Source organism: Crotalus tigris, unplaced genomic scaffold (assembly GCF_016545835.1).
Source record: "Crotalus tigris isolate CLP2741 ecotype Arizona unplaced genomic scaffold, ASM1654583v1 scf7180000019191.447624, whole genome shotgun sequence".
NCBI classification, from domain to species: domain Eukaryota; kingdom Metazoa; phylum Chordata; class Lepidosauria; order Squamata; family Viperidae; genus Crotalus; species Crotalus tigris.
This window is the reverse complement of record NW_024097426.1, coordinates 73812-96670: the sequence shown is the minus strand read 5'-3', so window position 1 is coordinate 96670 and position 22859 is coordinate 73812. Positions and strand designations below refer to the sequence as shown.

Below are 22859 nucleotides of genomic sequence, written 5' to 3'. Positions count from 1 at the left end.
AGAAGAAACAGAAATCATGTATTATAGAGAAAATAGAATATAAAGGTAAAGAGGTATATCAACAAAAGTTGATTAAAAAGAGTTTTTTAGATTTTTATACAAAATTATATGCTAGTGAAAATACACAAGCTTTAGATATAGATAGGTACCTACAGGCAGCACATTTTCCTAGACTTTCAAATAAGCAACGAAAGGAGATGAATTGTTTAATTACTTTGTAGGAAATTATTTGGGCAATTAAACAGTTAAAGGGGGGTAAGGCTCCTGGTACAGATGGATTATCAGCAATTTATTATAAAATATTATCTGTAGAGATGATAGAACCATTAAAGGAACTTTTTAATAGTATCCAAATTGGAGGAGAAGTGCCTCCATCATGGAGAAGGGCTTTTATATTGCTGATTCCAAAGGAGGATCAAGACCTTACCCAGCCTAAGAATTATAGACCTATATCGCTTCTGAATACAGATTATAAGATTTTCTCAAAAATATTGGCAAATAGATTAATGCAAGTATTGAAGCAAATGATTCATAGTGATCAGTCTGGATTTATAACTGGAAGATATATGAAATATAATGTAAGACAAATTGTTAATTTAATTGAGTATTTGGATAAGAACAACCAAGTCCCTGTGGCATTGATATTTTTGGATGCTGAAAAAGCTTTTGATCAGTTGAATTGGCAATTTTTATTGAAAGTTGTTGATAAAATGAATTTTGGGGATAAATTTTTATATTCTCTTAGGGCTATATATCAACAACAATCGGCACAAATCATAATAAATGGGGGATTAACAGAGACATTTAAAATTGAAAAGGGTACAAGACAGGGATGTCCACTATCGCCATTGTTGTTTGTTTTAACATTGGAGATTTTACTGATTAAAATTCGTGAATCAACTATAATAAAGGGAATAAAAATAAAACAGAATGATTATAGATTGAGAGCTTTTGCGGATGACCTGGTTGTGACATTATCTCAACCGATTCAATTGGTTTTAGACTTGATTGAAGTTATAACTCAATATGGGAAAGTTTCTGGTTTTAAGGTAAATAATAATAAGACTAAAATATTATCTAAAAATATGACTATGAAGGAAAAGGAAATGTTAATTCAATTGACAGGTTTCGAAATAGTGAAAAAGGTTAAATATTTGGGAGTATATATTACAGCTTCTAATGTAAAATTGTATAAAAATAACTATGAGATATTATGGTTTAAAGTGCAAAAAGACTTAAACAATTGGAAAAAAAATACAATTATCCTTGTTGGGGAAAATTTCAGCTGTTAAAATGAATGTTCTACCAAAGTTTCTCTTCTTGTTTCAAATGATACCTATTTTGAAAAAAGATACCAATTTGGATGAATGGCAGAAGGGTATTAATAAATTTATTTGGGCGGGGGAAAAAAACAAGAATTAAATTTAAGATCTTACAAGACGCACAGGAAAGAGGAGGACTTAAGGCATCTAATTTGAAATTATACTATGATGTGGTGGTTTTAACATTGGTTAGTGATTGGCTTAATTTAACAAATAAAAGTATACTTCATCTTGAGGGATGGGATCTATTATATGGGTGGCATGCATACCTAATTTATAATAAAAAAGTTGACAAGGTTTTTAAATCTCATATTTTAAGAAGTGCTTTATTGCGTGTCTGGAAAAAGTATTATTATAAGTTAAATTATAAAATACTAACCTGGGGGATTCCTGGACACGCGATAGAGGGGGTATCTATGGGTGTGAATTTGGATAGGATTTCTTATAAGGAATTACTTAGATTGGTAGGGAATGATTGGCATTTAAAATCATTAACTGAGTTAAAGCAAGAAAATATTGTACAGTCTTGGTTTCACTATACTCAATTGTTGGTTAGGTGGAAGTTAGATCAAAAGGTTGGTATTACATTAATGGAGGAGAATTTGGTGAAACAGATCAAAGATCAAAATCGAGCGCATATAAAGAGAATTTATAATGCTTTAATAGAATTGGATTTGGAAATGGAATTAGTTAAAGATTGTATGGTAAAGTGGGCACAAAATATTCAAGAACCGATTTCACTGGATATATGGGAGGTAATTTGGGTTAGAAATGTAAAATTTGCTCAGGCCCAAAATTTAAGAGAAAATTTTTACAAAATGTTTTATAGGTGGCATCTGGATCCTAAAAAGTTATCTGGTATGTATCCTAATTTACAGCCCAAATGTTGGAGATGTGGTAGTTTGGGTGCTACTTATTTTCATATCTGGTGGACTTGTAAAAATATAAAAGCTTTTTGGATTAAGATTTGGTGGAACATTCAAAAGATTTTTAAGAGAAAGATAAAGTTTACTCCACAATTATTTTTACTGGGTGTTATTACAGATTGTGATACTAACGAAACTAATTTGATGTTGAATTTGATAACAGCAGCAAGGTTATTGGTAGGGCAATATTGGAAGAAGGATTGTTTGCCTACTATAGAAGAATGGATGCTTAAAGTATCAAATTTAGCAGAAATGGCTGAGATTTCTGCTTATTTGAAGGATCATTCACAAGAAAGATACATTTCGGTTTGGAGAAGATGGATAGATTATATTCAGAATAAATATGGGACTAAAAAGTTCCACTTAGTTTATGAGTAAATCTTAGAGTATTATTAATAGTTTATTATAGTGGAATTTTTTTATTAGTTTTAATTATACGATATTATTATTATTAGTATTAGTATTGTTTAACAATTTTTATTGTTTAATAATTAGTTTAATAACTAGGATATTATGTTTATGTTTTTATTATTATTATGTTTACTTTTAATTTGTTTATATTTATGCTAAAGGGGAGTTAAAGCGCATTATGGATTTGGTTATTTATATAGTTGGCTAATGTTAGTTAGATTATGATTATTATAATTGTAACCCTGTATTCAGCTCTGGGAAGTGGGGGAGGGAGGGGGGGTGTAAGGTGGTTTGGTTTTGGGGTTTATATTGTAACTTTTATAAAACTCTTCAATAAAAAAAAACAAAGGATCATCCATGCTTCACACAGGAAAGAAAAAGTGAAATTGCTAATTCTTTCCCCTGCCCTACTCTGTATTTCAGTATATGCATGTATATCTATTGTTTAGCTCATAGATATTTTTAAGCTCTGCATTCAATCACAAAATGTTTTATAAATTTCCACTGAATGGAATGACGATTGTATGATACCATGGCTTTACAGCCAGGTTCTTCTCTCAACAGCCTGCAACTGAAGTTGTACATAATTGTTTTGATTTGTGTACGAGAAAGAAAAGAGAGGGGGAAAAGGATGAGAGATGGGGTGAAGTGAAAGTGTAATGATGTTGCCTATGAAGTATGAAGGTTTGCCAGAACTAGGTCATAGCTTTTTGGGGAAGTTGTAACTTTGAGTGGTTGCTATGTGACTGGTTGTTAAGTGAGAATTATCTGTACAATGACTTGAGATCTAATAGAGGGGCACAGAAGGTCCATTTTCAAGATGGTTGCCCTGTGAACTATGTGTAAGGGAAGTGTAATTTTGCACACATGCGCTGTAGAAGTGGAAGATGAGCCCTTCCCATAATGTATGAGGTAATTATATGGATTAGCCCTTGATTTACTTGGCCTCTCTAATAAAGTAGTAACTGGTTATATCTGGGAGCAGCCTTGATCAGCATCACATTCTTTAGGAAGGAAAGATAGTTTAGATGCTTCCTCTCTGTATCCTGGACTGAGGGCCAGCAAGAAGGGCAGAAGCAGTGAGCTATGGTCTTTTCTAGGCAGGACAGTGAATACAATGCACGGCAACATTTCTCTTTACTGCTGCCCCACAGAAGAAACAGACCGTTATATGGAAATAACAACTGAAGGAGGCAGGAAAGATGCAAAAAGGGCCTTCCGGATTCTACTTATATTATTTTGGGATGAAGTTAGAGAAATACCAAACTTGAGCAAAAACTAGCGGGCACTTTCCACTCTGCGAGGTTGCGTCTGGGCCCACTCGGTTCACCCAAGAAGCTGCCAGGAGGAGGAGGCAGGTCGGTGCAGTCGAAAAGGCGCAACAACGAAGCGGGACGCGGGCAGAGTGGCAGAGAGCGAAGAACCGCTTCCGCAAAGTTTTTCCTTTCCAAGCATGGAATGGGCGGAGAGAGAGAGAAAAAGGACCTGACCTCCCAAAGTTAATATCACGGTAAAGGTGCTTTTGGGGGGAGGCGACGGTTATTTTCAGCGTCTATTTTAGCTCCTTAGAGATCTGGCTCTGCGCATTTGGGTTCAAACGAAGTCAGTGATCGACACGCGCCTGCCCTTAAATTGCCGGGGGCGGAGGGATCTTTTTGGCAACAATCCTCCTTCCTCATCTTTTGCCTCCTACGAGTAAAACGTGGGTGGCGGGTGAGGCACCCATTTGAGACACTCCATTTCTTTATGCTTTCAGGGTTGCGCGCTAGCTTTGCGGAAAGGAGGGGGGCAGCTTTTGCAGGACTCGGCGGAGAGGACTGGCAGATGTCCCAAGCGAGAGAATCTCTTCCTTCGGGGCCTAATGGGCCAGAGCGTGCCACTTCGGCGGAAAGCAGCTGCCTAACCTCGCTCTCTTGCGGTGAGTTGTTGGGAAGTTTTCTTAGAAGTACGACGATCAAAGCGTAACCGCAACCCCCAAGTTTGGATTTGGGGTTTTCTGCCCCTCCGAGGCTTGCCTATGCTGGTCCCGCTGGCCTATGCCGGTCCCGCAGTAGGACGTGGTGTTCCACGTTTCACTTCTTCCCGTGCCTTTTCACTTGCACTTCAAAACACGTCCCAAAAACTCGAGCTCCTCTGTCGGTCCCGTTTTCCTGCCCTTTTGTTGCGGCGCCTCCCTCATTCCTAGGCGGGCTGAGGAATGCAGGAGTACGTGAAACTTCACTCACCTAATAACTCTACTGAAAGGGCTGGGTGGGAAGTTGTGATAGGCTTGTTTTCCTTCCTGGCCTTCCTCCTGCAAGTATTTGCTTAGGTAGCTGACCTGGAAGGCAGTATTGGCGCCTTGAAATAAATGTGAGTGATTGGTTTTCTTTCATTGCGTTAGATGTTAAGTTTGTCTGAAAAACAAATAGTTGAAACAAGAAGGGTTAGAAGATGTTCCTATGATAACATTATCCTGGTGATAACCCATAAGTTATGATAGGCTCTTCTGTTAATGAAATCAATCAGCAAGTCAATCAGAATACAGCTGGCTGGCTTAGTCGGCTTTCCTCCAGATTGCGGCTGCCTCTTTTGATCAGAGTTTTGCAGCGGCATTCCACAGTATGATGACCCTCCTTGCTTCATTTGAAGCAGGCTGTCAGCAGGGGAGCACAGCAGCGGTCTTTGCTGCTTCTCTCTTCTTCTCTGGAGTGGACTGTTTCCACAGTTTTCCAGAGTTGTACAGGTTGTGGGCTGGTCAATCTTCACCTCTTCGGCCAGGAGACACCAATCCTGTAATTGAATTGGGGCACCCCTAGCCATGCATGCATTTTACAGGTCGTCATTCAGTCCATCCTGGAAACAGCTGATTAAAATGTCTTCAGGCCAGTTAAGGCAGCATGCCAGGTCTCGGAATTCCTCCATGTACACAGCCTCAGTTGAACCCCCTACCTCACGGTCTTTATTCGATCCCGGGCCTTCCAATCAGCAAGGTGGTCTTCAAACCTGTGTCTCAGGGCGGTCATGAAGTGGTTAAAGTTTCAGAGCTCTGGTCCATGGTAGTTGTGCAGGGTAACCATCCATTGAACTGCGGTTCCTTCCAGGGCTAGGTGATGACCTTGACTCTGGCCTCCTCACCAGGGAGTGTTCTCCCATACAATTGCATGTAGGTGAAGACATGAGCCAGCAAGAAGCCCAGTTTGCTGGGGGTCTCCATCAAATTTCACCCTTAGGGGGAAACAGCTTTGATTCCTCCAGTGGGGCTCTCCCTCTAGGGGCTGGTGGAACATTCCCCCCTCTGGGGGCTGCAGGCTGTTGTGCCACTGGGGTGGCTGCCATCATTTCCGTAGATCCAGTTGTCCCCACTGCGGCTTCTGTTGCTCCTGACTCACTATACCCAAACTTGGTTTCTTCAAGTTGATCCTTTCTTTTGTTCTGGCATTGCCTGGATTTTGTCTTTATGTCCTCAAAAGGCTTCCACCATGTATTGCACGGCTTGTTTCAGGATCTGGTCGGTCAATTCCTGCTCTCCTTCGGATTCGTCCCTGTCATCGGAGAGCAGCTCCATCTCCTGCTTCCAGCTTTTCTTCCAGCTTCCTCGGGTAAATGTTACTCACTGGGCTTTTTCTTCCCACTCTTCTCTCTTCCCTATCTCAACCATCTTGGCTTCACGGGGCTTTCTGCATTTGCCATTTCCTCCATTCACCCGAAGGAGCTTTCTTCTGGGTGGGTCTTTGCAGTGGACTCTCTCCAGCACTCAGTCTCATCTTGTTCACTGCCATGGAGGGACATGATGTGCATGGTCCCCACGATAGGGTGGTTGCCTCTGTGGGTTGACCTTTTTGCAGATCTTGCTTAATGTAAGCTCCTGCCTCAACTACTCCTCCCAAGAAAGCAGAACTCTTGAAACAGGCATTGTTTCAAAGGGAACATTTATTGAGAGATAGTGATAGCAAAAGAGGAAAGCAAGATCTAAAGTTTTACCAATGCAAATTGCTACATTAAACTTTTATTTCACAAAACCCCTCCCCAGAGCCTCCAGCCAATCCACAGGTGCGAAGTTGTTATGGGAACCAGAGCTGATAAGGGATGGTTCCCAGGTGCTTCACCAGATCTCACAACGGAGTGGAGATAAGGCAGATAGCTCCTGGCACAATCCATTCCCCATTTCACACTCAAAGAGATACATCAAAGTTGAGGAAGAACAAAGTAGAGGAAATACATCCACAAGCCCCCCTCCCAACAGAGAAAACCCTCCTCCGTCCCACCAGAATGGCAGAGCCCCGAAAAGAAACACTGAAGGGGTTTCTGACAGGGACATTGTTCTTTCCAAAAGTAATACTTTTACTGAATCCATTACATTGGCACAAAAGAAGCAAAACCACCTCTGAATTTTCCATACAAAAGTCCGTATAATTAAACATGAATTCCCCCTTTGGACACTCCCCTTAGTCCATTGCATTGTCCAGTCACCTATGCTCCATTTGTTATGGGAACTGTCTGGATCGTTCAAACACCTGCACAGCATGTCCTTGAAGAGGTGGAGCAGAGCGGATGGATTCTTAGCATTCCACTCCCACCCCAGACAATTCAACCCCCCCTCCCTATTGTTGTCAAGTTGAGAGCAGAGAAGAAACTAAGTGAAAAGCACATCACTCTTGACACATACATTGAGGTGTTCTGGTGTTACCCACATTTCCTGTAAAGTAGTATCCCCTAATTATACTTCTGCTAGGTAGACCATCACTGACGTTCCAATGGAGGTCATTCATAACAATCCCATTTTTGTCCCTCACGTGAGCCTGAATCTTGACTGAAAGGGATCCAAATAATTGACTTTGTGCAAGATCTTAGCTGTTGAAGATGAATTCCTTTCTCTAAAATATTACCACAGAAGAAAGAAAGGGGATTTAGTAAAATTTTTCTAATGTCATAGATTTGGAGGTAGTTTCCTCAACCACCTATTGAAACCTAAAAAGATCCATAAGGTTTACTGTAGACTTTCTCTATGGAACTATGTTTTCAATAAGAATAGAATAGAGCTGGAAGGGACCTTGGAGGTCTTCTAGTCCAACTCCTTGCTCAAGCAGGAGATCCTATACCATTTCAGACAGGTGATTGTCCAGTCTCTTCTTAAAAATCTCACCCACAACTTCTGAGGGAAAGTTATTCCACTGGTTAATTGTCCTCACTGTTAGGAAATTTCTCCTTAATTCCAGATTGCTTCTCTTCTTGACTACTTTCCACCCATTGTTTCTTTTCCTGCCTCTGGTGCTTTGAAAAATAAGTTGACCTCCTCCTCTGTGTGGCAGAATCTCAAATATGGAATTGTACTATATAAAAAAGACCACTGTATTGCTACAGAAATGCACAAGACCAAAGATGAAAACCTCCTAAAATGCATATGGGTCAACATAAAATAAAAAAAGAATGACATTGCCATAGGTGTATACTACAGGCCAAGCAACCAAGCAAAAAACCTCAAAAAACAGATGTACTTTTTGCCAACCAATTAACAAATGTATGTAGGAAACACACTACAATAGTAATGGGGGACTTCAATTATCCTGACATCAACTGGAAGACTAACTCTGCACCAAATAAGATAAACTAGAAATAAAAGTTAAAATAAGCAAAAAAATGGTAAGAGAACACCTGATATAAATCACCAGGACTTAATGTATGACATCCCAGAGTTCTAAAGGAGCTGGCAGATGTCTTCTCAGAACTACTGTACCATATCTTTCAAAAATTCTGGAGCACCAGGGAACTACCAGAGGATTGGAAAAGAGCTGATGTGGTTCCCATCTTCAAAAAAGGAAAAAAAATAAACAGACCCAGGAAACTACAGACCAATCAGCCTAACATCAATACCTGGGAAAAGATAATCAAAAACAGATCTGCGAATATCTAGAAACAAGTAAAATAATAACTAAAAGTCAGCGCTGGTTTGTTAAAAATATATCATGCCAAACTAATCTTATTTCATTCTTTGACAAAGTGACTAAATTAATAGACCAGCGAAATGCTGTGGACATAGTAAACTTAGACTTCAGCAAGGCATTTGACAAAGTAGACCACAACCTACTCCTTAGTAAGCTAGAAAAAACGGGATAGATAGCATCACTACCAGATGGATTTGTAACTGGCTGACAAACCATACTCAATGAGTAGTCCTTAATGGTACTACTTCTACATGGAGGGGAATAAGGAGTAGGGTACCACAAGGTTCCGTCTTAGGCCCAGTATGCTTTAATATCTTCATAAACAACTTTAGATGAGGGAATAGAAAGGGAACTTACCAAATTTGCAGTTGATACTAAGCTGGCAGGAATAGTCAACTCCCTGGGTGATAGGCTCAAGATAGATCTTGACAGATTTGAACACTGGGGTCTACCTAACAAAATGAAATTCAATCTAGAGAAAAATAAGTCTTACACTTAGGCAAGGAAAACCAAAACTACACATAGATTGGGTGAAACCAAGCTTAATAGCAGTAACCATGAGAGGGATCTTGGAGTCTTACTGGACAATCAATTAAATATGAGCCAACAGTGTGTGGTGACAGCCAAAATAGCCAATCCTAAATTGCATTAATAGAGGGATTCAATCAAGATCACGTGAGGTACTAATACCACTCTAAAGCTTTAGTAAGACCACACCTTAGAATACTGCATCCAGTTTTGGTCTCCACACTATAAAAAAGAAGCTGAGACTCTAGAAAGAGTACAGAGAAGAGCAATAAAGATGATTAAGGGACTGGAGACTAAAACATATGAAGAATGGTTACAGGAACTGAGCATGGCTAGTCTAGTGAAGAGAACTGTAAAAACCATGCAGTTAGGAATTCTTTGAGATTAAGTACTGAAATACTGGAATACTGCTATGTTCCCCCCAGTCCTTCTTCTCTCTAGACTAGCCAAACCTAAATCTTGTAAATGTTCTTCATATGTTTTAGTCTCCAGAGGGTCTAGAGCCATAAGGTTCTGACCCTTGGCCATGCCTCCTCCGCCTCCCATCTCCTGCCTCCACCCATTTGCCTCCAGTGTTCCTCCTCGGCTGGCCCTCCCCCGTCCATTTTCCCTGGCCAGTGGGCCCCTTGTCCTCTGCCCCATGCCCTTCAGCCTGGCCAGTGGGTCCCTTGCCCTCCACCCTGTGCCCTTTGGCCTGGCCCTTTTGCCAAGGCACCCTTTGTCCTGCGCCTTTGGTGGGTGGCAGGCAGGCAGAAGCCATGGTGCTGCAGGGCGACAGCATGTGATGGGTAATCACAGGGGCTGTGTTGTGGGGTAGCAGGTGAACGGTGCTGGCGCAGCTTCTCCGATTCCGGGTGTGTGTGTGCACAGGAGAACGGCAGCTTCTCTGATTGCGGGGGGGGGGGGGGAAACCGCAGGCAAACGGCAGGGCCAGCACAGCTTCTACAGTTGTGGGGTGGAGCAGATGGGTGTACAGGCAAACAATACTGGCACAGCTTTTGCGATTGTGGGGGAAGGAAGCGTGGCGTGGGGCAGCAGGCCTACGCCCCATTGTGTGTCAGCTGTGCCAGCCCTGAAGCTGTGCCAGCCCTGCCATTTGCCTGCGCCCCCTGCAATCGCTGAAACTGTACCAGTCTTGCCATTCGCATGCACCCCCTGCAATCGCTGAAGCTGTGCTAGCCCTGCCATTCACCTGCGCACCCATCCACCTACCCCCCGCAATTGGAGAACTGTCCCAGCCCTGCCATTTGCCTGCACACCCACCCACCCCCTGCAATCGGAGCTGTGCTGGCCCTGCCATTCACCTGCGCACCCACCTACCCCCCGCAATTGGAGAACTGTGGCAATCCTGCCATTCGCCTGTGCACCCACTGCTCCCCACAATCAGAGAAACTGCTCCAGCACCATTTGTCTGCTTCCCCACAACACAGCCCCTATGATTGCCCATCGCATGCTGCCACTCTGCAGCACCATGGCTTCTGCTTGCCACCCAATTGGCTGGTGGCTAACTGTCCCATGCTTTGGCAAAAGAGTTAGGCTGAAGGGCGTGTGGTGGAGGGCAAGGGGTCATTAGCCAGGAAGAATGGGTGGGGAGGGCTAGCCGAGGAGGAACACTGGAGGTGAGAGATGAAGGAGGCGTGGCCAAGAGTGTGAGCCTAAAGGCCCCATTCTGTCTCCAGACCTTTAATTATCTTAGTTTCTCTTCTTTGCACTTTTTCCAAAATCTCAACATCTTTTTTGTAATATGGTGACCAAAATTGGTTGCAGTATTCCAGGTGTGGTCTTACTAGGATTTTATAAAGCAGTACTAATACTTTGTATGACCCAGTTACTGTTTTTAAGCCGGTCTTGGCCAATCTGTACTTGAACCTGTGATTTTTCCTACCTAAATGTAAAACTTTGCTTTTCTCCACATTGAAACTCATTTTGTTGGATAGGACCCATTTTTCAAGTTTGTCAAGATCTTTTTGGATTCTGAGCTTGTCTTCTGGGGTATTGGCTATTCCTGCCAGTTTAGGCTGTCTTCCTTTTTGAATCTGATTTTATATTGATTTTCATTATTTTATATATGACTTGAATTTAAAAGATACTAAATGATGCAACTTGCATTTGAAGAAAAAAGAAATACAATGCTCTACAACTATTTAATGAAAATCTCCTTGGGTGATAGTGATGTAGATAATAGAAAATAATTAATTAAACTTGAAATGCTTGATGATAATACACTTTCTTCTTTTGTAAGTATTTAACAGGATTATCTTTGCCATCTTGATTTCTGAAGAGCTATTTTATAAGAAGACCTACTATATAATATGGGTCATCCATCCACAATAAGTAAGCATAACATTAAAGCCTCTTCCTTAGTTGGCTGTAAGTTCTATTGAATACAGTTGTACTTATTTCCAAGTAAATCATGCATAGGATCCCATGATTGGTGTAATGAATGCTGCAGAGGTTAATGCAGCTGGCTTTAACACACATACATAGCAGCATTGGTTAAAAGTTATTTTAAAATTTAATTCAAAGTGCAGGGAAACCATCCTGATGAAAATGGTTTCTCTTCCATATTTCAATTGGTGGTACAAAAAAGTTCCCTTTGTCATGACAAAAACTCTTGTATTTCATTAATGGACTTACATTTTAGTCAGTGGTGGGATTCAGCCAGTTCGCACCAGTTCGGCAGAACCAGTAGCTAATTTTTTGTTGCCCAGGCCCAGAATAGACTTCCAGAAGTGGCATCCACACAGAGAACCAGTTGTTCACATATTTGAATCCCACCACTGATTTTAGTTCAGATCAGGATTGGAGAAGGAAGTGTAATCATTCACATTTAAAATTATGTCTAGAAACTTCACCTAGTGAAAAATATTTCATTCTGAGGCAATGAACATGGCCCATTACTCTGGTTTTATTTTTTTTAATTCATGTCAGAAGCATCACAATTAAAGTAAGGCATACTATATGATATAAAATTTAAAATATTAAGTGCAAGATTAAAATATGTACAAATTAAACAGATTTTGCCCAGAAACTGTTCTGTCAACGCTGCCATGAGGTCCTCAAGTGTACACTGATCGGGGCACAAAGGGCAGGTATACATATGTGTTGTTGTCTGCATGTCACCACAATCGCAAAGAGCAGAAGCAAGCAGATAACCCATTTGTTCAGAGTGTCTCTGGATCTTGTACCTGTGCGTAGTCTATTCAATAATTTCTATACTTCCTAGCTTTGATCAGACCCAGATGCCAGTTCCTCTGTTGGTTCCATCCAGTGTTGGTTCTTTATAGCTTTCCATAGATCCACTCTGCTTTAAAAATCTTCAAAGTCTTCCATTTTTAGGAAGCATTTCCTGAATTTTAGTCTCTGCTGGGCTCGTTGTAGGTCATATAGAGGGTGTTGTCTAGATATAGATGATTTAAGTCTCTCTCTGTATGCTGTTGCTTCTTTGAACAGCAGACGGGGTAATGCCAGCTAGATGGTAGATCTTATCTAGAGGGATAGGTTTAAGGCATTTGGTGAGAAGCGAAATGTGTTCAAGGAAAAAAATCCAATTGCCTTTTGAAAAAAGTATTTTTGGGACAACCATGGCCTGGATGACTGAAAATCTCTATAGGCATTCAGTAATAATTCTGCTAACTTCATTCAGAGCAGCATCTACTTTACCAGATGTGCTGATGTATACCAGACTGGACAGGTGTATTCGCCTGCTGAAGAGCAAAGAACTAGAGATGTTGTCTTAAGGACCCTTGGTTTGGCATCCCAGGTAGAGCTCATTAATTTCTTGAGGATGTTATTTTGTCCACTGACCTTCAGTTTAGTATTGGTACAGTGCTGCTTATATGATAGGGCCCTATCTAGAGTGACCCCTAAATATTTAGGGCTGTGACAATGCTCCAATAACATCCATTTCCATATAATATGCAGCTTCCTAGCAGCCTGCTTATTGCAAAGATGGAAGGCAGATAGCTGAGTTTTTGTTGAGTTTGGTCTTAACTGCTTATCACAAAAGTATCAATCCAGATCTACCAGGGCTTCAGTTAAACACTATTCAATCTCCTCAAATGTTTTCCCCTATATAGCCATTGCTTGATCGTCAGCATCCATATAGTTGTTAGTACTTCAGGGAGCTGCTGATCATTGGTATAAATATTAAATAGAGTTGGAGCCAATACACTATCTTGTGGTAAGCCGTTCCTTTGGTTCCTCCATCTACTTTGCCTTCCCTGGCATTCCACAAAAACATATGATTCTGAAGCAGATTCCTGATGATATTTGTAATTTTAAAATCTTTAGTCATATCATAAACTTTCTACTTCAGTCTACTGCTTATGTTATCATATGTGGCTATGAGATAAATGAATACAGATCCTGTTACATTGCCTTTGGGAATCCATCTTTGGTGTACTGGATTAACTTCAGAATCTGTGTGATGTAACTTTTTTGGGGGTGAAATCCATGGTATGAAAAGGTCCTACAGCCAGTGAAGATACTTTGTATCATTTGTATCATTCTTTCAAAGATTTTGTAGGTATAGCAAAAGAGAGAAATTGGACAGTAGTTCTTAGGGTTTTTGGCCTCTTTACCTGGTTTTAAAACAGCTACATCCTTAGCCTTTCACCAAATACCAGGTATCTTACATTGTTCCAAACATTCATTAAACATTTCTAGTAGCCACTGTCTTGTTTTCAGTCCAAATTGCTTTATCTGTTCAATCTAAACCAGCAGCTTTCTGTAGCCTACTCTTCCTTATAGCTTCTCTCATTTCTTCCACAATAGAGGGGGATGATAAGTTAGTCATTTCATCCTCCTTATTTCTATTGATCTTAATCTTGTGTTTTAGTGGCCTTTGATCTGGGTTGCTGTTCTTAAGAAGCTGACTGTCTATTTGGTCTGCAGTCGTATTGGCATGATCTCTAAGGTGATTTGGATCATTATTCAGGCGCCTCAACAATCTCCACGCTTTGTGGCTACTTGTGCTCATGTCCAGTTCTATTTAATCTTCATTAGTATTCACTTCAGGCTTTAATTAAAGTATAATTTTACATATGTTGTTGTTGTGAGTAAAATAAGAAGTGGAAGGTGTGTTGGACAAGTTCGCCGCATTGAGTTATTTGTAAAAATAATAAAGGTGGGATACAAATAAATAATACAAATAAAGTTGCTACAGATAATATATTATTTATTAATATATGTACATATACTTCAACATGATTCATTTAATGACTGAAACCTTGCTGTAGATTCTCATATTAACTGCATTTTGATGGCTATTTATGAGGAACAGGGCCTTTATAAGGATGGCACCAATTTTATAGAATGCTGAACCAAAACTTTGTCTTAAATTTAGATTTATATTGTTTTTTTTACAGAGAAATAGCTTCTGTTATGGTTTTTTTCCCTGCTACTGTTTCATCTTTTTACAGCTTGTATTACTGTATCTGATACATTGATTTGATTTTTTTTCTAGCAAGTTTTGGCCTGTGTCATTTCATATTTAGCTATTTCAATTTAGACTCTAAATTTTCCGATCATTGCATTAATCAAATGCTGCAATATATATTTTCATTGTCAAGGAAGTTCTTGAGTGTTTTGTGTATCTTAGTATCTTGACTCCTGCAGAGATTATGGGATTTTTTTAATGATATGTTTTCCTTGTTAATATGGTACAAAGAGTTCATCTTTGATACAACTTCGGATATATTTAGTTAGTATATATCCTTGAAGAATTAGATTGGTGTCTTAAAAGATATATAGCTTTGAGATTTTTTCTACACATGCATAGATATCTGATTTATTTAAAATCCATGGAGTTACAAACTACTTAAGAGAATTTTGTACATGGTTAGAGATTGTATCATACTTGCTAGTGGCATCATAGATGTTGTATAACATTCTCCTTGGAAAGATAACTTGATGCCTATCTAAAATAATAGTAAGGAAAGGACATTTCATTTTCCCAGTAATTAGATGCAATTTTAATCCTGCTATTTTATCCTGTTTTTATAATGTGTATGTTTTACATTTTAACTGTTAGCCTATTGTTAAATCATCCCAGAGATATTATGAAAATATCTCAGTGACTCAACAATTTCTGAGAAAACCAAAAGTATAGTATTTCTGTGTCACCCCATTTTGGAACTACAGCCAGACCTTTTTCATCTCAGATTTGTATCTTATATATTATTGTCTACCTCCCATTATTATAAGTCTAATAAATATTTAAACAATATTGTAAATATATTACCTATAAGTACTTGCAATATTCTGTTTTGAAGATCTGCCCTCTAAATTTAGAAATGGATGGGTTTAAAGTAGGCTTTGGAAAAGACTCAATGACACTTAGCATAAGCAATTTCAGGTTATTTATATACAGATAAATACGACAGGTAGTATAATGTTTTCTCTGGTGGACAAGTGATTTGATTAAATTCATGTTATAACTTTGTGTCTCAGTCAATTAATAATTTCATTGCCTTAGTCTAAACTGGGTCTTAACAACTACCCAAGGAATTATGCATCAGCATGCCATTTATATTTCCCTATCACTAGGTTCTGTAATTGTTTGATACAGTAAGAAGAAGCCACACTACAGTCACCAGATTGAATTGTAGCAAAGTTATTTGTCAGATTTAAATTTCTGTTCTTAATAGGGTAGTTTCTAATCTCAGTTCTGCATTACAAAACCATTTAGATATTTGAAAGAGAGCTCTTAAAAATACAGTTATTACTTTTTCATAGATATCAAAATTGTTCTTCATAAAGAAGTTGAGAATTTATCTTTATGGCAAACTGCTTGACTGCATCAGTAATACAGTTCCTTCCCTATTTTCTATGAAATCTTGGAACTGCTGTTCTTTTTTGGGCTGAGCTTAATTCAGTCCCAAATTAACAGTTTAATTAAGCAGTTTTCCTACTGGAAGATTGAAAATTTTTAAAATTATTGATAGCCATCTTGCTGTTCTTGCAGTGTTTACAAGGGCTTTAAGCACTCTCCTTAAGTGACTCTGAGTCAGTGACATAATAGTGGCATTATCTACATAAAGCAAAATCAACAGATGCTTTTTTGCCGATTTGATGCATGTTTTAACACTTTTTTGTAAGCATGCTAACAGTGAATTTGCATAGTCACTAAACAAAATTGAGCCAGTACACATCTTAATTCAGTTTGCTGTTGAGATCAATTTGAAAAGCTGTCCAACATCTTAATTTAGGGCCTAATTTTGCTATACAGTTTATAACTTAACAGTAATAACCTTTTGTTAGTGCTGAAGTTCTTGAGTTTTCTTCCAAAATAAGGGTTTCCAGAACTGAATCAAAAGCTGCTGTCATGGTTCCGGACTTCCGGTTCCGGTATGCAGTGATGCCGGTCGTGTCTGGGGACTCGTCTCCAGTCTGGCCGGGTTTTCTTCATTGGTAGACTCCTTAGTGGGTCGAAAGTCACCCTGGACTTGCTGGTGACTGCAGGAGAGCGGCAGCTTCTCCCATGGCTCCAACTATTTCCTTAGGGCCGACGTAGCAAAGATCATCCTGCAAGATGGCTGATTACCCTGCTGCACCAGCCGAAGTCACAATTACACCTAAGCATATCAGACCCACCGCGGAGGATCCGGGTGAGACCTTCTTTGCCCCTCTCTTTGCCCTCTTTGGTTTTTTTATTGCCTGTAAAAGCTTGGTTGGAATTACTTCCCCGTCTGGAAAAAGCAGCTTTTGTATATGTGGGAAGAAAGGCGCTGAGAACAAAAAATTGTAAAGACTACATTTTATTTTCATTCATTTGGGGATACAGAAAAAAATGCTTTTTCGAATTGTATTATTATTTTATATTGGAAGATTATTTCTTTCTCCACTTTTTTCCTTTAAAAGATAGAAAAAAGGGAAAAAAATGGTGTCTGGAAAAGATTTTTTTATTTACTGAGGACATCTAGTGGTGAAAAGTTAATATTGTAACTGTGGATTATTCTTTGGAGAGAAGGATCTGACCTTCAAACTATTCCTGGAAAACATAAGCTGATGCAGCTGTGGGAACTGTGGGGGTGGACACTGCTTAACTACAGTTTTTACTAAAAAGAATAAAGAAAGGATCTTCTTTAATTACTTTTAAAATGGAGAAATTTTACTCTCACTTAAATTGCAAGCTTATACTGGAAAAGATTAATGAGGCTACTGAAGAAATATGTACCATAAGGAAAGGGATTACTACAGAACAAAGAGCCAACTCTACCCTAAACTCTCAAACTGACTTTCAGATTACATTTGATTATTCTACAAACCAAAAGAGGAACTAAGGGAGATTAAAGAGGAATTTGCTACAATGAAAGAGATTACCACAGAACTAAGAGCCAGAAACTCTCCTTCAAACCTTAAAACTGATTCTCAGACTACATTTGACTATTCTACAAACCAAAATACACTAAAAGATGACTTCATTGAGAATGAAGTCAATGACTTCATTGAGGTGGAGCAGCACTTAGAGTGCAGTACTGCAGGCCACTTTAGCTGACTGTGTTCAGTAGGTCAGCGGTTCAAATTTCACCGGCTCAAAGTTGACTCAGCCTTCCATCCTTCCGAGGTAGGTAAAATGAGGACCCAGATTGTTGGGGGCAATGTAAAATATATATATACATTGCTTACTGGTGTACACCGCTTAGAGAGTGCTTGCACTTAAAGCGGTATATAAGTCTCATAAATAAATACAGAGGAGCTTATTTTACCTTACAAGCATCTTATCTATATTTTTGAGGATCAGAAAAAGCAAAGATTGAGATTTGAACCTTTAAAGCAGCAAGGCTTCAAGGACAAGAGAAATAGAGGTCCAATGCAGAGGACAGGAGGCTTTTTACTGTCTCAAATGGTATTACAAGTAACAAAGAGAGACCCATCGGCTGAAAGAGAAGTTCTGTTGTGAAAACCTGCTTGGCATAAAAAGAAGCCCAGAATAAGACTGAAAAGAGAAACTTAAAACTATATATACTGGATTTAAGGCATTTTAGAACTATGGATTGATTTAAGTACTAAGTTCTTGAGTTAGAAGTAAGAAAAATGGGTGATTATTAGAATATATACATTAAATAGAGTAAGAATGTATTTTTTGGAATAATAGGTTTATTTGTATGAAAAGTATTATGTAATGGAATGAAGAAAACTGAAGAGGTGTTTTAGATCGGGATTGAACTAATAATTAATTGAATGTTATTTTAACAAGATGATGTGTTTGTTTGATAATATGGATGTTATTAGGTTTGATAATTAATTGGATGAAATCAGAACCTTGTCTAATGGACTTAAATGATTTAAGGTTATATTTTGATATTTGTCAATTTAAAGAAATTGATTGATTGATGGATTAGATATGTATAGGATAGATCAATATTTTATTTTAATTGGGAGATATTAGTGGAAGAAGAAATAAATAAGATTTATGATAAAATTAAGGAATTAGGATATATTTGGAAAGGATATCTGAACTGATAATGTGGTTATTTAAAGTTAAATTTGATTATGGTATTGTAATTGCATAAAGCTCTAAAACAGGTTTAGGATTAATAGAAATTTAAGTTAGAAATAGACTATTTTAAATATATTAAGCTATTTGAGGGAAATAGAGAGGGAATATTTGATGTATTGATTGAGTTATTTATATATGTTTTGTCTTTGGATTTTTGATTACCCCAGCACCATGGTGTGTCTCGAGCACTTTGTTTTAAGAATTAAAAAACCAATAAAAATTTGTTTTTTAAAAAAAGCTGCTGTCATGGTTCCAATACATGAGACCAAACAAATCAGAACTCTGAGGGTGGAAGTTTCTTCAAAGAACATGTTTTTAGCTACATAATATTGGCACGGTCAAAAGTGAAACTAAGTCTGAAATTCCCTCCAATGAGTAACAATATTACAAAGTTAAACTCCCCCCTCCCCCGTACTATGCAATTAACTATGTTTCCCAATATAATAGTTTTGCGGGCTTTCTTTTTTTTTAAACAAGTTTTATTGTTTTTTTCATTTTACAGACAAGTGCTTAAGAAACAACGTGGTGGCAGGGCAATCAATTATCCACACAACAAAGTCATACTCATAAAGTTCAGATTAAATCATTAAAACCCCCTCTCTTTTCTCTCTAATAACATATTATATTCAAATTAATATATTTCAATACAACTAGATCAATCATATCAATCCTCAATAACCTTTCATCTAGATGGATCCATAAATCCAGATCCTGTATGAAGCTTACTATTTCAATTATTCCATATTTCTAATCTAAGTACATAGTTAACACTTCGGGAGTCTCCCCATTACCTTTTTCCTTAACATATTCAATAAACATTAATATCATTTCTTCTTTTTCCCTATTCTTCTTCCATTACAAAGTGACTATCAGTTCTAATATATATATGTGGGGGGGGGCTGTGAGGGAGGAGGGGTTTCTGGCGTTCTTGTAGTCTTCAGAGTTTGTTGGTGTGTGTGTCTATCTTGAGGGTGGTCTGTGTTTCGGCTCTCCAGATGGCGAGTTGTTTGGATTTGTCCCAAAGTACGGGGTGGATCTTGTTGCTGAGTTTGAGGTGAAGTGTGAGGAGATCTTTGTTAATTCAGTCTAGGAGGAATCTTTTTGTGTGAAGTTCATTTCTGATTAGGGCCAATTCTGTTCTTTTCAGGATGCGTTTGGTGGCTGCAGAGTTGGAGTGGAATTTCAGTTGGAAACATGTGGGGATTAAATTTTGATCTCGGCAGTTGCGTAGGAATGCGAGGTCGCATAAAATGGAAGCTCTTTGAACTTCAAGTTTTTCATAGGTCCTGGTCAGATGGTGGATTTCCTCCCCGTAGAGGTTCAATATTTGTTTTCTCAGCAACAAGATCCACCCTGCACTTTGGGACAAATCCAAACAACTCGCCATCTGGAGAGCCGAAACACAGACCACCCTCAAGACAGACACACACACCAACAAACTCCGAAGACTACAAGAACACCAGAAACAAACCCCTCCTCCCTCACAGCCACACATGAAACAAACAGTGCATAACATCTCAGATAGGATTCTCACCAAAGCCGAAACCAATGTCCTTTCCAAAGGATTCAACTTTGCAGTCGCTCCCAGATACATCCCCACTGAAACCATTATATGTGGAGTTGAAACCAGCCTGACCAAAATCAACCCCGACGACGCTAACAGAATGAGACTCGAAATCACCAACATCCTCTGCACCAGCAAGCCACCCAAAAGCAACTTACCCAAAGAGGAACAGACAGAACTACGTAACCTGAAAGAAGACACCAGCATAATAATCCTACCAGCAGACAAGGGCAACGCCACGGTGGTTATGAACACATCTGACTACCAAACCAAATTAACCAACCTACTCCAAGACTCCACATACAAACCACTAAACACAGATCCCACCACCTACCTGGAAAAAACAACCAGATCCAAAATAAAAGCCTCCCCCATTAGCGAAGAGATCCAGCAAAGAATCATTCCCAGAGAGAAATCATCCAGATGCCCCAAACTCTATGGTCTCCCCAAGATACACAAAGGAAGGAACCCCACTCAGACCTATAGTCAGCTCCATAGGCTCACCTCTACAAAACCTAGCCAAATTTCTCGCCAAACAACTACAGCCCTATGCAGAATCCATCACCTCACACGTAAAAAACTCATTCCAGTTTATAGAGATCATAAAGAAACAAAACTTACAGCCCAGCGACCTACTCGTGAGCTTCGATGTCATATCCCTCTTCACCCAAGTGCCTATCAAAGAAGCCTTGACAGCTATCCAAAACAAATATAACCCCCCCAAACACATCTTAGATCTGACCAACCACTGCCTATCCAACACATACTTCATCTATAATGGACAAAAATACAAACAAACAGAAGGAGCACCCATGGGATCACCCCTCTCACCTGTCATTGCCAACCTCTACATGGAACACTTTGAAACCCAAGCTCTAGAAAAATCGGATCACAAACCCAAACTCTGGCTCAGATACGTAGATGACACCTTCATAATCTGGCCACATGGGAAAGAAAAACTGGACAACTTCCTCACACACCTCAACAGCCTACACCCCAAAATACAGTTCACCATGGAAACAGAAGCTAACAACCAACTTCCCTTCCTGGATGTCTTAGTCTACAAGAAATCCAATGGCTCCCTAGGACACACCATCTACCAGAAGAAAACACACACAAACCGCTATCTGCACGCTCTCTCACACCACCACCCAGCACAGATCAACTCTGTAGCCAAGACACTCATCTCCAGAACAAAACGCTTAGCTGACGAACAACACCTAAAACCGAACTACACACTCTCACCAATGTACTAACATCCAATGGATTCCAAAGAAATAAGATTACAAACCTAATCCAAAAAGAAACCCCCACTAAAATCCAAGACAGAGAACAAGAAAACGGCAAAGCCCTCCTCCCATACATAAAAGCACCACAGAGAACAAGATCCTCCATAAACACAACATCAAAACAGCATTCTGCCAAACAGAAAAATATCCACCATCCTTAGAAACCCCAAAGATAAAATTGAGTTAGAAAATCAAGGAGTATATGAAATCCCATGCACTGCTTGTCCAACACATACATCGGACAAACCAACAGAAGAATAAGTGCACGCATTGAAGAACATAAGAACTCAGTCAAAAAAGAGGAACCAACATCTTCCCTGGTCCAACACCTTAAAGCCACAGGACATGAAATTGACTTTAAAAATACCAGAACCATTGCCAAAAGTGAACATTTTAATAACAGAATAATCAGAGAAGCCATCAAGATAGAAAAACGCCCACACAGCATGAACAAACGAGATGGTACCTCCCGCCTACCAGCCATTTGGAAACCCGCCCTTATTGACAAACGACTCCCTAACACAAAAAATGACACCAGACCCACACTCACAAAAACCACACAGGATGTCACCACCACACATCCACACAAAAAGCAAACCTAAAGCCACACCGATGATGAGGCACGACCACAAACCAGAAGCCAGACCACAGCTGCATCATTAGCCACTTTAAACCCCTCCAATCCATACATGAAGCAAACTGACACCCACCAACGCGAAGCCAAAAAATAGCAAGGCAGCCCACGATCTTAAACTCCCCTGCAACTCAGACCAACCTGAGCACAACAAAGCCTCCACCCAAACAGAACACTCCCCCAGCCAATCAGAGCACAGCCAACCCCCCACCCAATCAGAGCACAGCCAAGCCCCTAGGCAATCAGAACACACTTCCACCCAATCAGAACACAGCCAAGCTCCCACCCAATCAGTTCATACCCCCACTGGCAGTTAAACGGAAGAAACAGCCAAGACCACACATTGCTCCTCGAAGCACGAAGCTGAAAACACCAGCCTGAAGATGACGAATGAGACTTCGTCGAAACGTCGCCAAGACACTTCCAATTTTACACGGGAGAAAACCTGAATAACCAAAGACCTACACACACACACACACACACACACACACACACACACACACACATATATTAGTTCATATCAGAAAAGAAAAAGAACAAAGAAAAAAAACTAAAACAAAACAGAAAAAAGTGAAAAAAACCTAACAATCAATCCCTTAATATCTATATCACATTTCTTTAACCTCCTCAAAGTTACTATATCCAAAACATATTAATACATAGACAAACACCTTATTATTAAGTTCAGACATTTAATTAATTTTTATTCAATCTAACATCTTATTTAACTGTAGCCTTTTAAACTCATTACATAAA

The 22859-nt window shown here is 39.4% G+C and overlaps 1 protein-coding gene across 2 annotated transcripts in view; it reads left to right on the top strand.

Moving 5' to 3' along the window:
• Positions 1–4079: 4079 nt before the first annotated feature.
• The window catches only part of LOC120315991 (myoD family inhibitor domain-containing protein-like), a 64802-nt gene continuing 46022 nt past the window's right edge, over positions 4080–22859 (top strand). Inside the window, exons 1-2 of one of the 2 annotated variants that reach the window (XR_005558835.1) lie at positions 4080–4169; positions 4416–4577. Coding sequence is in view for 1 of the 2 variants with exons in the window: in XM_039361068.1 (XP_039217002.1) it covers positions 4118–4157; positions 4416–4577 (202 nt within the window). In the remaining variant the exon portion in view is untranslated. The remainder of the gene's footprint in view (positions 4170–4415; positions 4578–22859) is intronic. The other variant, XM_039361068.1, reaches the window with a different exon arrangement.